General features: G+C 38.5%; 1 protein-coding gene across 1 annotated transcript in view; it reads right to left on the reverse strand.

The window, feature by feature from the left end:
- Positions 1-11,936, reverse strand: part of LOC149207521 (uncharacterized) — a 35,710-nt gene extending 23,774 nt beyond the window's left edge. Inside the window, exons 1-3 of the mRNA XM_089393910.1 lie at positions 11,709-11,936; positions 11,529-11,622; positions 11,133-11,370 (exon numbers count right to left, since the gene is read on the reverse strand). Of these exons, the coding sequence (XP_089250036.1) occupies positions 11,133-11,370; positions 11,529-11,622; positions 11,709-11,842 (466 nt within the window). The 5' untranslated portion in view covers positions 11,843-11,936. The remainder of the gene's footprint in view (positions 1-11,132; positions 11,371-11,528; positions 11,623-11,708) is intronic.
- Between the last annotated feature and the right edge of the window lie 3,018 nt (positions 11,937-14,954).

Below are 14,954 nucleotides of genomic sequence, written 5' to 3' on the forward strand. Positions count from 1 at the left end.
TAGCATGGTCTATGTGAAGATGCTCAAGCACTTGGGACAGATTTCATGAAGCCCTGATGACCTAGATGTTGATAAAGTTGATTGGAGGCAACATTCTTATGTGGACTATGGATAGTGATGACACTTGAAGGTTGGTTCAAGAGGGAGAGGATCACCTCTCGTTGAAAATAAGTACTCCTTGACTTATGATGTTTCTTTGTGTCTTTACACTTGTTTAGACTTATGGATATGATTATTTTTTTGATCATTGCTTATACTTCTTGCATATGTATTTGAGTATATGGATGTATCTAACCTCTTTGATGAGATGTGATAAGTAGATCCCTCTTGAGGATCATTTGAGATGCAAGAAAGAAAATCTAGATTTGGAAAGAGGTAAAGAGGCACTTGATGAAAAGGTGACAAGCACTACAAGCTGCCTATGAGAAGGTGCACAGGTATTTGAACACTACAAAGTATGAAAGGTATATTGTTTCAATGTTATGTTTTAGCTATAACATTGGATGACTAGGTAAGCCTTATGGTATGTTGAGAATGTCTCCTTTGCAAATGGTTCATGCTTGCATATGAAAGAGATTTGGATTTATGTTTCTTATGATGAAATGATGCACCTGGTATTGAATATTTTGATCATGTTGATCTTCTTGATTCTATGAGGCTACTTATTGCTGATCTTGGATATAGTGGCATAACTTGATGTTTGGCTAACATCTATTGTTCTTGGAGATCCTAATTCTATGAAGAAGGCTAGTACCTTAACTCTAGTAAATGATACTCTTGACATGATGAATCTCTTATAGAAGGTTACCTCATTGATACTGATAATGCTTGTGATAAGTATGATGAAAGTATGTTGACACGTGTTGTTTTGGTAAAGTTTTATTGAATGACCTGACTTGGTCCTATGGTAACCTTGATGAATAGAACTATGAGATTGATACTCTAGATCTCTTATTAACTGTGGTCATGTCTTTGATAGTAATTATGGCATATGGTAAAACTGAATGCCCTAAACCTGATGGATTGACTTGATAGAAGTGATATTGTGTTCATGATCTTTGAAGTATGTTGTCACACCTGTCCGTTGTTCCTATCATGTGAATCTAACCTTTGATGAAAGACTGATGTCATGATATGACGTAGTAGCTTACGTGAGCATGTTATGACCATGATGGGTATATGTTTGATTTTATGATCTAACAGATCTGTTGTTGCATGACTAGTAAAGACATGTAGATGACATGAAAGAAGTCGAATGAAGTAGATTCCCAATTAGAGGGAGAATCTCTTCTCAAGATTCTTACTCATATTACTATTTGCATTCTGTACTATTGGAATATGATTTATGTGCATCTGACATTATTGATCTGTAGCAAGATCTCAAATCTGAAGCTTGTACAAAGATTAGGGTTTTTGCTCTGAATGCAGGCATAGAACTGGGAATACTCATCCCTGGACGCACGCATGCTAAGGCCCAAGCAACGTCTAAGCAACCAAAGTCGCTCCCATGCTAAATTGATGAGAGCAACCAAAGGTTTGACTGTTGTTGACCATCATCTGAAGATTTCTGAAGCTATATGAATTTTGAATCAAGATGTTCACCTAGAGGATGCCAGTTCCACAGATAAGTAGCAAATATACAAAAGATTTGAAAACAGGGAAGTTTGAATGTTTACAAGTGACCATGATATACATATAGATATGTCATTATGTTTGAAGTTTGTGCTACAAAAGTTTGAGATGATTTGGCCAATTGATATATATGAATTGTATGATGTCTGATGATGACCTAGATCTCTAACTCAATGATTGAGATATGTTTTATGATAGCAAATTTGGATATTGACATGATGTTTTGACTTGACGGCTAATGATTTTCCTTGATGACAATGATATATGAGCATAGTGACTTCCAATGACTTATATTATGGGAATGACTTGATTGATATTGTGTGGTTGATGACAACCTGTTGGCATGATAATAGATGATGTCATGACTTGATGAAAGCCCTACTTGTCATCTGGTTCAAAGAATTGACTCTGAGATATTGATGACTTTTGATATTAGTATTGATCTGGTTTCTAAACTTTGATGAGCTGATTTGATTGCACAATAAGGATTTATGAAAGGTTGATGGTTTGGTAAAGTGTTATGGTTGCAGTGAGCATTGCATGAAGCAAGCTCCCCCCATTCCATATATGTTTGCATTGACAATTATCTGACGAAGCCGGATGATGTGTTGATTCAAGCCTTTACCTCAGAAGTGTTCCAAGGTATGACTTTGATTTTGATTTTGGTTTTTATATACTAACGATCTACTATTGTCAGGTAAAGAACCTCTAATGATATAAGTAAGAGGGAGATGGCTTCTGAAGCTTGTAATAATGTATCATGGCATGATGAATCAATTTCTGAAGTTGGGAAAAGATAATCTATATTGTGAAGCTATTGAAGAAGCATTGAAAATTGGAAATGCAAATCCTTGGACACTCCGATTTGAAGTTAAAGATGTTGTTGAACTTGACATGGCATCCGACAGTTGATTGAAGCATTGATGTTTTGTTTTGAACATCCATCTGTATATATATGATGTGCATAGAACCTGAATAAGTTCATGATTGAGCTGCTTCATACACATTGCCGCCAAGAATCCTTCAAGATGTTTGCATGATATGATCTATTTTTGGTCTAAGATATTCTTCCTATGATATATGACTGTATGGATATGCTGATGTTGATTATTGATGAGCACATATGAGTGTTGCCTTAGTATGATATCTGCCATGATGAGAGGACCATGACACAACCAAGGTTGAGTATGATGTTGCTAGCATGACTAGCTATGAGCAGGTTGAAGAAGCTCCTTAGAGAGTTGTATGAGCATGATCTGGATATGACATAGATACATTGCGATAATAAAGAGTGGGATCCGATTGGCAGAGAATCCCATATATATATATATATATATATACCATAATCATCCTCCCTCTCAAGGAGGTGCCAACCACAAGCCTAAGCTTGTCTTGCGCAGCTGTACTATTTCAATATATGAGAGTATATATATAGTTGGGATTGCGATACTCTCATATATTGAGATAGTGCAGCTGTGCAAGACAAGCTTAGGCTTGTGGTTGGCACCTCCTTGAGAGGGAGGATGATTATGGTATCCTTTTGTGATTTATATGATTATTTATGCTCTAACATGATACTTGATTTGATGTCCTGTATAAACAGGTGACAGTTGCTACTAATAGATGATGATTACTTGATACAAGTACGATGATATGAGTATGATGAGAGCAGCGTTGATCGAGGACATTGAGCCATACTCTTCCCCCCTGTTTGAGCTCCCAAGGTATGGAATTGAGATAGAAGGCTCCTGGGGTTGAGGGAACTCTAGACAATAGGGTGTTACCCCTATCTGTTACCCATAAGGTTGGAGTAGTAGCTCACCCTATCTTGGTTTTTGTAGAGTATACCCCAATTGGCATCATACCCACAAGCAGGACTTATTGGGATTACCCCTCTCCGTCTGGCCAACAGTTGAGGAGGCTTGGGGATGTGAGATCCTTACCTTTGGTAAGTCGAGTATCTTGCCCAAGATAGGATTATGATGCAGGTGTTCTACCACTTGACTATTCAGGGTCATTGATGGGAAGATCAATAGGCAATAGGATGGGTTGAGTAGTAGCTCCCCTATATCACCTATTGCTCGATATGGGGTCGTAGTAGTAGCTCCCCCATGAGGTTTCGGGTTGAGTAGTAGCTCCCCGATGTGGTTCCAAGTTGAGATGTGCTCCCTGATGATATGCTCTCCGATGTTGATGCAGATCGTAGATCTGACTCCCCGCCGGTATTTTCGGGTAGTAGCCTGATGGTATTTCCAAGTAGTAGCCCGATGACATTTCCAGGTAGTAGCCTAATGACATATTTCCAAGAAGTAGCCCGATGACATTTCCAGGTAGTAGCCTGATGACATATTTTCGGGTAGTAGCCTGATGACATTTCCAAGTAGTAGCCTGATAACACATTTCCAAGTAGTAGTCTGCGGACAAATATTCCAGGTAGTAGCCCATTGATAGAGATTATGGGTTGTAGCCCTATGAATAGAGGGTGGTAGCATAAGCTCCCCTCTAGTGGCAAATTCTTCTTCTAAAATCGAGAATATTCAACATATGAGCAGGAACAATCGTACATTGATGATCCGAGATGATGAGATACTTGAGATGGGATTTATGTCATGTTGACCAATGGTTTGATATTGGCAAGTGGATTTCTCCCTAGTTGAGAGGGAGTGTTAAAAATATGCAATTGCATTCAAATTCCACTTTGGACTACTCATTTGATGGAGATGATGATGGCATCAGATTCCTCTTTCCGAGAGGACCAAAATCGACCTAAAGATCACCTCATTTGGACAAGCAGAAGTTGAGTTATGAATTATTTTATTCATACATATATTCTAGATCAAGTTAGCCCTATGCACATGTACCAATGGACAGGTCAAGTGGACCCTCATGGAAGCCTATAAATAAAAGAGACCTCAAGCTCATTTGGACACATTGATCAAGTTCTCTTCTCCTCTTCTATTTTTCCTTGGCTCGCAAAAGTCTGACGGAGGAAGCTCACTCAAGGGTCCGAAACTTCAGGATGAAGCTCACACTGAACTAGGGTTTTTTGATTCCTGGTCATTGGCACAGAACTAAGCATTTGGGTCCCTGGACGCTGGCACACAGTGGTCATGAGAGCGACCATGGACCCTTGGACGCTAGCACAAAGTCTTCATGAGAGCGACCAGGAGTCTGGGTCAATTTGGACCCCAGTCACTCACACAAAATGGTATGGGAGCAATTGAGCTGCCATAGTTGCTATCATGCAACTCACAAAGAGCAACCATGTGATAAGATTTTTGTATTCCAAAGATTTTGCTCAGTGACAGAAGTTTTCGACAGTAGGCTACATGGAGTGACTATACATTAGAGTTATCTGAATCAGAGTTTTGATGTCTAGATGCATTTCATGGATATTCTAGTTGTTGTGAAGATATGGATCATTGTACTCATTTTTTTGCTGAATCATTCGATGACAATATATTAGAAGAAGATTTGCAAGGGTTTTCCCCATAGTGGGTTTTTCCCTGGTCCCTGACCAATCCTGATGCCTCCATGTGTGCATGCTTTTCTTCTCTTGTTCCTTTTATGTTTCGTTGCATTGATGATGATGTTATTATTATTTCTATATAATTGCATATGTGGATGAATAATGAAGTAAATCTGAATAATGTTATGATATTATGGGGTGAACTTAATGTATTAATGAAGAAATGCAAAGAACAATATAGCCCTATGAAAAATTAACACTTCAAGAGACCCTGAAGGAGGCTCAAGAGGCAGTGGGGAGACCCAAGTGGTCAGTGAGGGAGAGCAGACCACCAGAGAGGTTGGGTGGCTTTGTGGCAGATGTTGTGGAGACAGAGCCAACTAGTTTTGAGGAGGCCGCTAGACAACAGATCTGGAGGGATGCCATGGTGGAGTATGCCTCTATCATGAAGAATGATGTTTGGGAGGTAGTGCCACGTCCTGATGGGAAGTCAGTTGTGACTTCCAAGTGGCTCTACAAGATCAAACATGTTGCAGATGGCAACGTGGAGAAGTTCAAAGCTCGGTTTGTGGCGTGGGGTTCTCACAGGTAGAGGGAGTTGACTATGAGGAGACCTTTGCACCAGTTGCTCGTTATACTTCCATTAGAGCAGTGATATCTATAGCAGTTGAGATGGGATGGAGGATTCACCAGATGGATGTGAAGACCGCCTTTTTCAATGTTGTTATACAAGAGGTGTACATTAAGCAGCTTGAGGGCTTTAAGTTGCATGGGAGGGAGTCTCATGTGTGTAGGTTGAAGAAAGCCTTGTATGGACTAAAGCAAACACCGAGGGCATGGTACGAAAAGATAGATGCCTACTTGCAGTAAATGGGTTTCCAGAAGAGTGATGCAAATACGAACCTATACTTTATCCTGGTAGGTGATGATCCACTCATTCTGGTATTGTATGTGGATGACTTGTTTATTACAGGGGAGGACAGTCTCATCCAGCACTGCAAGAGAGATCTTGCTTCAGAGTTTGATATGACTGATATGGGGTTGATGCATTACTTTCTGGGTTGGAGATTTGGCAAGAGGATGGGCAAATCTTTGTGGGCCAAGGCAGGTATGCAGGAGATATCTTGAGGAGATTCCTTATGGATGGTTATAGGCCTATGGCTACTCTATGATCACCAACTGGAAGATGTTGCATGATGTTAATTCCGAGTTAGTGGACCCCACTTTTTATCATCAACTGATCGGTTCATTAATGTATTTGGTCAACACTAGACCAAATATTTGTTTTGCAGTCAACACATTGAGTTAGTTTATGATGGAGCCCAAGAGAGTACACTGGGTGGCTACAAAACATGTGTTGAGGTACTTACAAGGTGTGGATCATGGTTTGGACTATGTTAGATGTGACGGAGTCAGATTGATTGGTTGCACAGACTCAGATTGGGTTGGTAGTGTCAATGACTAAAATGATACTTTTGAATGTTGTTTCTCATTGGGCTCGACAGTGGTGTCATGGTTCAGCAAGAAACACAAGTCAGTGGCACTGAGCAACGCAAAGGCAGAGTATATGGCAGCTAGTCAAGGAAGGTGTAAGGCATTATGGCTTCGTAAGATGCTTCATGGTTTATTTGGTCAAATGTTGAGACCAACTACGATTTATTGTGATAATCAGAGTTGCTGAGAATCTAGTGTTTCACGATCGGCCAATGCATATATAGATCAAATACCACTTCATCGAAGACTAGGTTCAGCGAGGAGTAGTGAAGCTTGAGCATATATCCACTGATAAGCAAGCAATAGATATTCTCACCAAGTCTTTGCCAAGAGGCAAGCATGTTTTCTTCAGAGACAGGATAGGAGTGGTGAGCAACACCTTCCTCAGTAAGGGAGTGTTGGAAATAGTACCAAGGAGAGGTGTTTCTAGGCATTTATCCATTTTAGCCTAGTGAACACATTAATTACTTTTGTCTTGATGACATTTATGATTTATATTAATGTCGTGGGTGGAAAAAGTACTTAGAAGTGTTGTACCATGTATTTTTTCTAATACTAAAGTCACTTGTACTTTATAAAATGACTTTATGTGTAAAGTACATAGTGCACTTTTCTAATATTAAAGTGAGTTGAAAAATCTTTTTATAGAAAAAATAGAAAAATGTACACAACTTGAAAAAAAGTACTAGGAGACTTTTAAGTTATGAGGCCAATGTGTGAGGGGGGTCATTTAAGAGAATTGATCTCAACCACACATCTTGAGATTTAGAATTTAAATCTCAACCATTGGATTCTAAGTTTAGGAATTCAATCTTTTCCAAGGAGACAAAAGAGGGAAAAAGGATCTCATTCTTCACTTCACACTTGAGAGAGCATGAGGAGAAGAGGAAGCTTCAAGGAAGAAAACTTACAACTAAGAAGAAGGGGCCCAAATTCCAAGGAGGAGACTATACAAACAGCTACATGCATTTCTAGGAAGATGTGGCACAAATTTCAAGGGACATAAGCACAAAAATCGAGTTGTGCCCAATTTTCAAGGAGGTTTTGAGCACAAATTTCAAAGTAGCTCAGTTCACGACCAAAATTTGAGACACAATTTTCAGAAAGTCTACTACACACAATGCGGAAATCGAGGAGGTTTCCAATCACTGTCGGGCACGAATTTCGAGGAGGTACAGTCAGCCTTTTGCACAAAAAATGAGGTAGACTTCAGCATTATTTTCAAGGGAATTTCTAGGCACAATTTTTGAGGAGCTGGGCAAAGATAATTTGCTAAATTTCTGGGCATGTAAATTTTGTGGAAATCTGAAATTTCAGTGGGCACAAATTTCCAAAATGAGTGCAATTAATGCTACAGCAAAAGGGAGATAAGTACTGTGTTTTATGTACTTATTTAAATTTTCTTAAGCAATAAAATCCTCCTTTGAAGACCAGTTTTTCCCAAGAGGCTGTGGGGTTTTTCCGGGATCAACTTGACCAAAAATAAGTGTCTCATATGTGTGAATGTTTGTCAAAAATTATGTGTTAAATTTCCATTGATAGGAAAATGAAAAATAGTAGAAGTACTCTTTAATGTTTGCAATGAATGCATACTGAAATTTATATCAACATGACAAAACATGTGGGTTGGGCCTAAACAAACAGATGCAAACTTGTAAACTGGGTTAAGGGTGCATTTCGTAATTTTTCTACACGCTTGAGCCACGAATCAGACATGTGTCCCTTGAGAAGCATGTCCAGCACGTGGGATTCGGGACACAAGGGGAGAGGATGAATCCGATTGCTTAGGTTTAATACTATTTGACTATTTACTGCTTAAAATACATTGTACAATTATGAATTTGCATGGGATGAAATGTCATTATTGAGATTTTACCACTATTATTTTTATTTTTATATTTTTTTTAAATAGAACCCTGACATACATCCACCCTGAATTTCTCCAAAATTTAGAATTGCTTCTACACATCCCATGTACATCTCCCCGTTCTCAGGAAAACTTTGTGGAACATTGTTCCAAACCCAAGTTTTCTCTATATGCCTAGCATACTCATAAGTCAAGATGCACGCTTCTGCCGGTTGATAATTTCATTGTTATCATTTATGGGATTGATGCAATGAAAAAACTGTCAGGCAAACTGTTAGGAACGTTTAGCTCTGGGGTGATGCAAAAATTCCAAACTTAAGATGGGCCCAATTCATCTGAAACTTTCTAGCCATGAATTTGACTTGGAAAAAGCAATATCCACCAGATAGCCTAGCAATCATTAATTTTATTTTGTTTACACAGTTCAGATAGAATAGCAAGCATTAATTTTGTTGGCACAGTTGAGCTTTAAACTTGCATTCAGCATCTTGGGAATTGGACCATCCAAAATTGTTTTTGTAATTCTCCCGATTAAATCAAATACCCAGTATTATTTAAAGGAGGCCAGAGAGTTCAAAAGGCCTAACAGTTCCATAATGAACTTGACATCAAGGATAGTAAACACTCACTCCATACATCTAAGCAAATTACATCTTAGGATCTATAGCATTGTCTAAATCAAAGTGAGAACACTTGTTCTCTGACTGCAAACTCTGCACTGGCAAAAGGTTTTGGCATTTTAGAATGTTAATTTTTATGTCTGTTTTGTCCCTGCACTAAAACGTGCAAACCTGGATTCTGGAATAATTGACCCCAACCTGAACCCTTAAATCCTGGCAACCCTATTTTTCAAATGCCAAACAGCTAAAACAAAATATCCACGTGAAGGACTATGAATAAGTTGCCATACTGCGACTATTTCCGACACACTGGTATAAAATATTTCTGGTAAGAAAACACCCGGATCCAATCCAGCGAAGGGAGAATCCCCAAGTTGGCTCATACCATTTGGACTATCCGGAGGGATGTGTCAAGTAGGGCATTATATTTTCATGGTCTGAGATCACTATGTGGGAGGTGATTCCTAGTGTCATCCACTTTTTCTCAGTAAAGCATTGATTTTTTCTATTTAGTGAGAATTTATCTTTTCCTGAAAATATAATAAAACGCTTAGCCTCACATGATAGAAGAACTCCAATTTAACTCATTGCTAGAAGCATAACAACACAAAAGACTTTGTGGACTCACTCTACCTGTGGAAGGCCTATTGTCACAATTGCAGTAAGCATATCAATTACCAAAACAACTTCATTCAATGCAAAACAGCAAGTCTTTCATAGATTCAATGATCGTGATACACCATATGAGGCTCAGAATATTTGCCGATAAAAATAAGTGTTCTCTACTATGAAGGTATAAATAATGAAAGACATTTGGCAACAGGTTGATAAGGGGGTGAAAGATAGTACAAATTCCTTTTGAATGGCTTTCTTTGAGGCTCAGAATATTTGCCGATAAAAATAAGTGTTCTCTACTATGAAGGTATAAATAATGAAAGACATTTGGCAACAGGTTGATAAGGGGGTGAAAGATAGTACAAATTCCTTTTGAATGGCTTTCTTTGATTTTCCTTCGGCAGGCAGTTTACATTGACACTTGATTTGGGCATCATGCATTCTTGACCACTTAGATTTGTAGGATGGTTCCAAGATTATTGTTGGAGGTAGCAACACATACCTTTCGGTCGAAGATTCGAACAGTTAAGGGTACCCATCATAAAGGAGCATGTAGCTCAATGTTCGGTCAAGGGTAAATCGTGGGTTTGGCTCCTAGCATGTTCAGTTTTCAACATGGTATCAAAGCCAAGTAGGTCAAAGTGGCTAGAAAGCCTGACAAAGAGTGCTTGAAGGGGAGGATGCAGAACAGTGTTAGAAGCTTGAAGGTGGCAATCAGAATCCATACCTTTTGATCAACCATTAGAGCCGCTCATCATTATGTATCTTAGTGACAGAACAGTCTGTCGATCAAAGGTAGTTCTTGGGTTTGAATAAGCCTGCTCAAGTTTCAACATGGTATCAGACCCAAGTATGCTGATGTGACTGGAAGGCCCGGGCCAAAGTGTGGCTTAAGAAGGGTGTTGCAACCTGGGGCTAGCATCCACACCTCTAGATCAAACTGTTTAGGGTGCCCATAAGGAAGGGGCATGTAGCTCAATGATAAGGCAGCCCATTAGCGAAAAGTACGTTTTGGGTCTGATTCCTCGCCTGTCTACTTTTCAACATGGCATCTAGACCAAGTAGTTTGAAGTGGCTGGAAGGCCTGAGCCAAAATGAGGCTTAAGCCGGGGTGTTAGGAGTTAGTAATCCACACTTTTAGATCAAACTGTTAAGTGTACCTGCCATGAAGGTACGTGTAGCTCCACAATAAATCAGTCCGTCGGCTGAGAATAGGTCCCGGGATGGTTCCGTAGCCTGTCCACTTTTCAGTACGGTAACAGAACAAAGTAGATATAGATGGTTACTAGATTTGAGGAACTGGGACAGGGGAGGTTGCTCAGTGGTAGGATAGTCAGTTGATCGGGGATTGGCCTTGAATTTGACTACCAATTGAAAATAGACACCAATTAAAATTACGGGAGACTAGAATGAAACATTTGCAATAGCACCATACCTGTCAATGAAAAGCTCTTCCTCTTTAGTGAATTTCTTCTGTTAATTGGGGCATCTGGAGGATTCGCGGGTGGATTTGAGTCTCCCTGTAGTTGCTTCAGCTCTTTGGGCACATGTTTCAACTGTTGGAATACTGAACTTGCGATACTAGTATTGGGCTGAAAATCAGATTTCCCTCCCCTTAAAACCCTGGGAATAGGACTAGCAATTGCACTAGAAGGCTTGTCGTCCGTGCTTCCCTACACAAACCAAAAATCTAATTGCTCAGAACCCCCATCTAATACCAGTGAATACAGGGTTTGCAAGTTTATCTAATACCAGGGTTTAGCGATCTTTGTGATTGATAAGGAATAAAACAAACAAGCATACACGCACACATATTTACATTTAATCGTACCTGAGGAGTTTTTTCAGACCTCTTTTCTAATCTTTTGTCAAGAAAGTCAAGCAGAGAGACCGAAGAAGACGAAGCTTTGCTGGTTTTCTTTTCCCTGCGTCTCATAAAATTGTAAGGATGAATGAATTGAATGAGACTCATAACAGACCCGCATAGAATACAGAACTGAATTCAACTCACACGACTTGGGGATCGAAAATTGACAAAATGGATCGCTGCCCGAACTGCCTGATTGAGGGAGATGATGCAGCAGATTGTTTGGGCTTCATCATGCTCATTCTGCTGCGCCGGTGCCAGTGGCGGGAAGAAAACATGAATGTTTTGAACTTAAGTCCAATACCGATGGCGAACAGCTATTTAAATATGTGAAATTCAAATGACTTTAGGTCAGTTGGGGCAGCGGGAGTTTAATGTTGAGTATGTTACTTAGTTGTTAAGGATCACTCAGGCTAGTCATGTCATTTTTTCCTGTTCTCTATAATGATTCTCATTACTTTAGAACATCATATCATTAGTGGTGGGTGTAGTTCGACATTTGGGATGCAGATTAGGAAACAATTATGGTATGTTATGAGTTTGATATTTGGAATTGATGGCAAATTCTTTCTCGAGTGCATGTTTAGGGTAGGGTACATGTTATATCTTTGGGTTTTTTTAGTTTTTACTTGTTTTATTGTTTTTTTAATCTGTTTTTTCTTCCATTTTTCTCAATTCTCTGGTTTTCAACATGATCAATCTTGTTCCTTTTTGGTTATGTTTCCCTTTAACTTTCTTTCTCTCAGCTTCATCGTGCTCTTTCGCCACTCTATTAGAGAGCTCCTCTACTCCTCTGCTCTGTTGGAGTGATTCTTCATTGAAGTGTTGGCCTTGGGCCTCCTTTCCCTTGTCTTTCTTCCCCTCTGCTTCCCCACTCCTTCCTACCAGTAGTCATAATGCCTCATCATGGTTGCAACTCCTCTGAACATGGTGACAATAGTAAAGAGCAGCCTCCCCACACTAGGGCCCAAGCCAATGTAAAGGTCTCTCCTCATTAATATTGGAATGCACCTAGCGATCTACTTAGGATGAAATAGATCTGGTAGAGTAAGAAGGTTAGGTGGAGCACAAGTTCTTGTCTAACATTGAGGTGGTGGAAAGCATAAGACAATGGATTCCTAACATAGGAATCACTTGATTCAAACAAACTCAATACATGCAAATGGTTGATTTATATTGGCAATTGAAAACTTTGATGGGTAAAGTCTTGGTTAAGCTTAGTTGCGCTCGGAAAGAAATACTTCTCTGTATAGATGCCTTGTAGCAACAAGTCAATAAGCTACACACTTACATACTAAGGTATCAATCCTCGCCAAGAAACTCACCAATTTGGACTTCAACAATGGTGAGGAAGATGAACAAGCTATAACTCCCACCCAAGTCTCCTACTAGCTAACCATGGTCTACTTTGTATCAATTTTGTGTTTTAAGAAGCTCTGCAAAGCTCCCTACTTTATTGTTAATTTTGGCCATGTTCATTTATTTAGTTTACTTGATAATTGAAAACTATATATCTAAAGCAATGCTACTAGATGTTGGAATATTTTTCGTGCCTTAGATTTATTACTACATTATCAGTTTGGTCTCCCTAGTGGCACGTGAGCAATCATACTCAAATATATGTAATGTTTTCTTCTAATCAATGATATAAATTTTGTCATATATATATATATATATATATACGAGTTGTCTTTAGTGCAACTTTTTGGACTTTTCAGTGCAGGAATCCGGCTGAAATTTTTCATTTGAAATCTTGATTTGTGTTCAAATTTCATTCAAACAAACTCAATACATGCAAATGGTTGATTTATATTGGCAATTGAAAACTTTGATGGGCAAACTCTTGGTTAAGCTTAGTTAAGCTCGGAAATAAATACTTCTCTGTATAGATGCCTTGTAGCAACAAGTCAATAAGCTACACACTTACATACTAAGGTATCAATCCTCGCTAAGAAACTCACCAACTTGGACTTCAACAATGGTGAGAAAGATGAACAAGCTATAACTCCCACCCAAGTCTCCTACTAGTTAACCATGGTCTACTCTGTATCAATTTTGTGTTTTAAGAAGCTCTGCAAAGCTCCCTACTTTATTGTTAATTTTGGCCATGTTCATTTATTTAGTTTACTTGATAGTTGAAAACTATATTATCTAAAGCAATGCTACTAGATGTTGGAATATTTTTCGTGCCTTAGATTTATTACTACGTTATCGGTTTGGTCTCCCTAGTGGCACGTGAGCAATCATACTCGTATATATGTAATGTTATATTCTAATCAATGATGTAAATTTTGTCATATATATATACACGAGTTGTCTTTAGTGCAACTTTTGGACTTTTCAGTCCAGGAATCCGGCAGAAAATTTTCATTTGAAATCTTGATTTGTGTTCAAATTTCATTCAAACAAACTCAATACATGCAAATGGTTGATTTATATTGGCAATTGAAAACTTTGATGGGTAAACTCTTGGTTAAGCTTAGTTAACCTCGAAAAGAAATACTTCTTTGTATAGATGCCTTGTAGCAACAAGTCAATAAGCTACACACTTACATACTAAGGTATCAATCCTCGCCAAGAAACTCACCAATTTGGACTTCAACAATGGTGAGGAAGATGAACAAGCTATAACTCCCACCCAAGTCTCCTACTAGTTAACCATGGTCTACTCTGTATCAATTTTGTGTTTTAAGATGCTCTGCAAAGCTCCCTACTTTATTGTTAATTTTGGCCATGTTCATTTATCTAGTTTACTTGATAGTTGAAAACTATATTATCTAAAGCAATGCTACTAGATGTTGGAATATTTTTCGTGCTCTTAGATTTATTACTACGTTATCTGTTTGGTCTCCCTAGCGGCACGTGAGCAATCATACTCATATATATGTAATGTTATCTTCTAATCAACGATATAAATTTTGTCATATATATATATATATACGAGTTGTCTTTAGTGCAACTTTTTGGACTTTTCAGTGCAGGGATCCAGCAAAAAAAAATTCATTTGAAATCTTGATTTGTGTTATTTAAACCGGTTTTTTGACTGTATATATGGATTCAACATCCTGAAAAACCCCTAGGGCACTTCGATTATGCAGGGGTTACCCATCAAGCTTGTGATTTCAATAAATTCTTGCCGGATTTTAGAGAAATTAGACCAGAAAAACCCACCGGAAAAGCTTCCAAAAAGTCTCACTAAAGACAACTCGATATGTGTGTGTGTGTATTGTAAAGGGAAGTCTTTTATCAAAAAAAAAAAAAAATCTCAAACACCAATTTAAAATTGTAGCTTTAAAATCAAATTATTATAATAAATATCATTAAGTTTACATCTCCAGAGATTTGGTCCTTCTCGGCATTTGGTAAATCAGAGTTAATATGGATCTAGGT

This window comes from Pinus tabuliformis, chromosome 1_2 (assembly GCF_031772625.1).
Source record: "Pinus tabuliformis cultivar Carrire ecotype Pingquan chromosome 1_2, CPIR1, whole genome shotgun sequence".
Taxonomy (NCBI): domain Eukaryota; kingdom Viridiplantae; phylum Streptophyta; class Pinopsida; order Pinales; family Pinaceae; genus Pinus; species Pinus tabuliformis.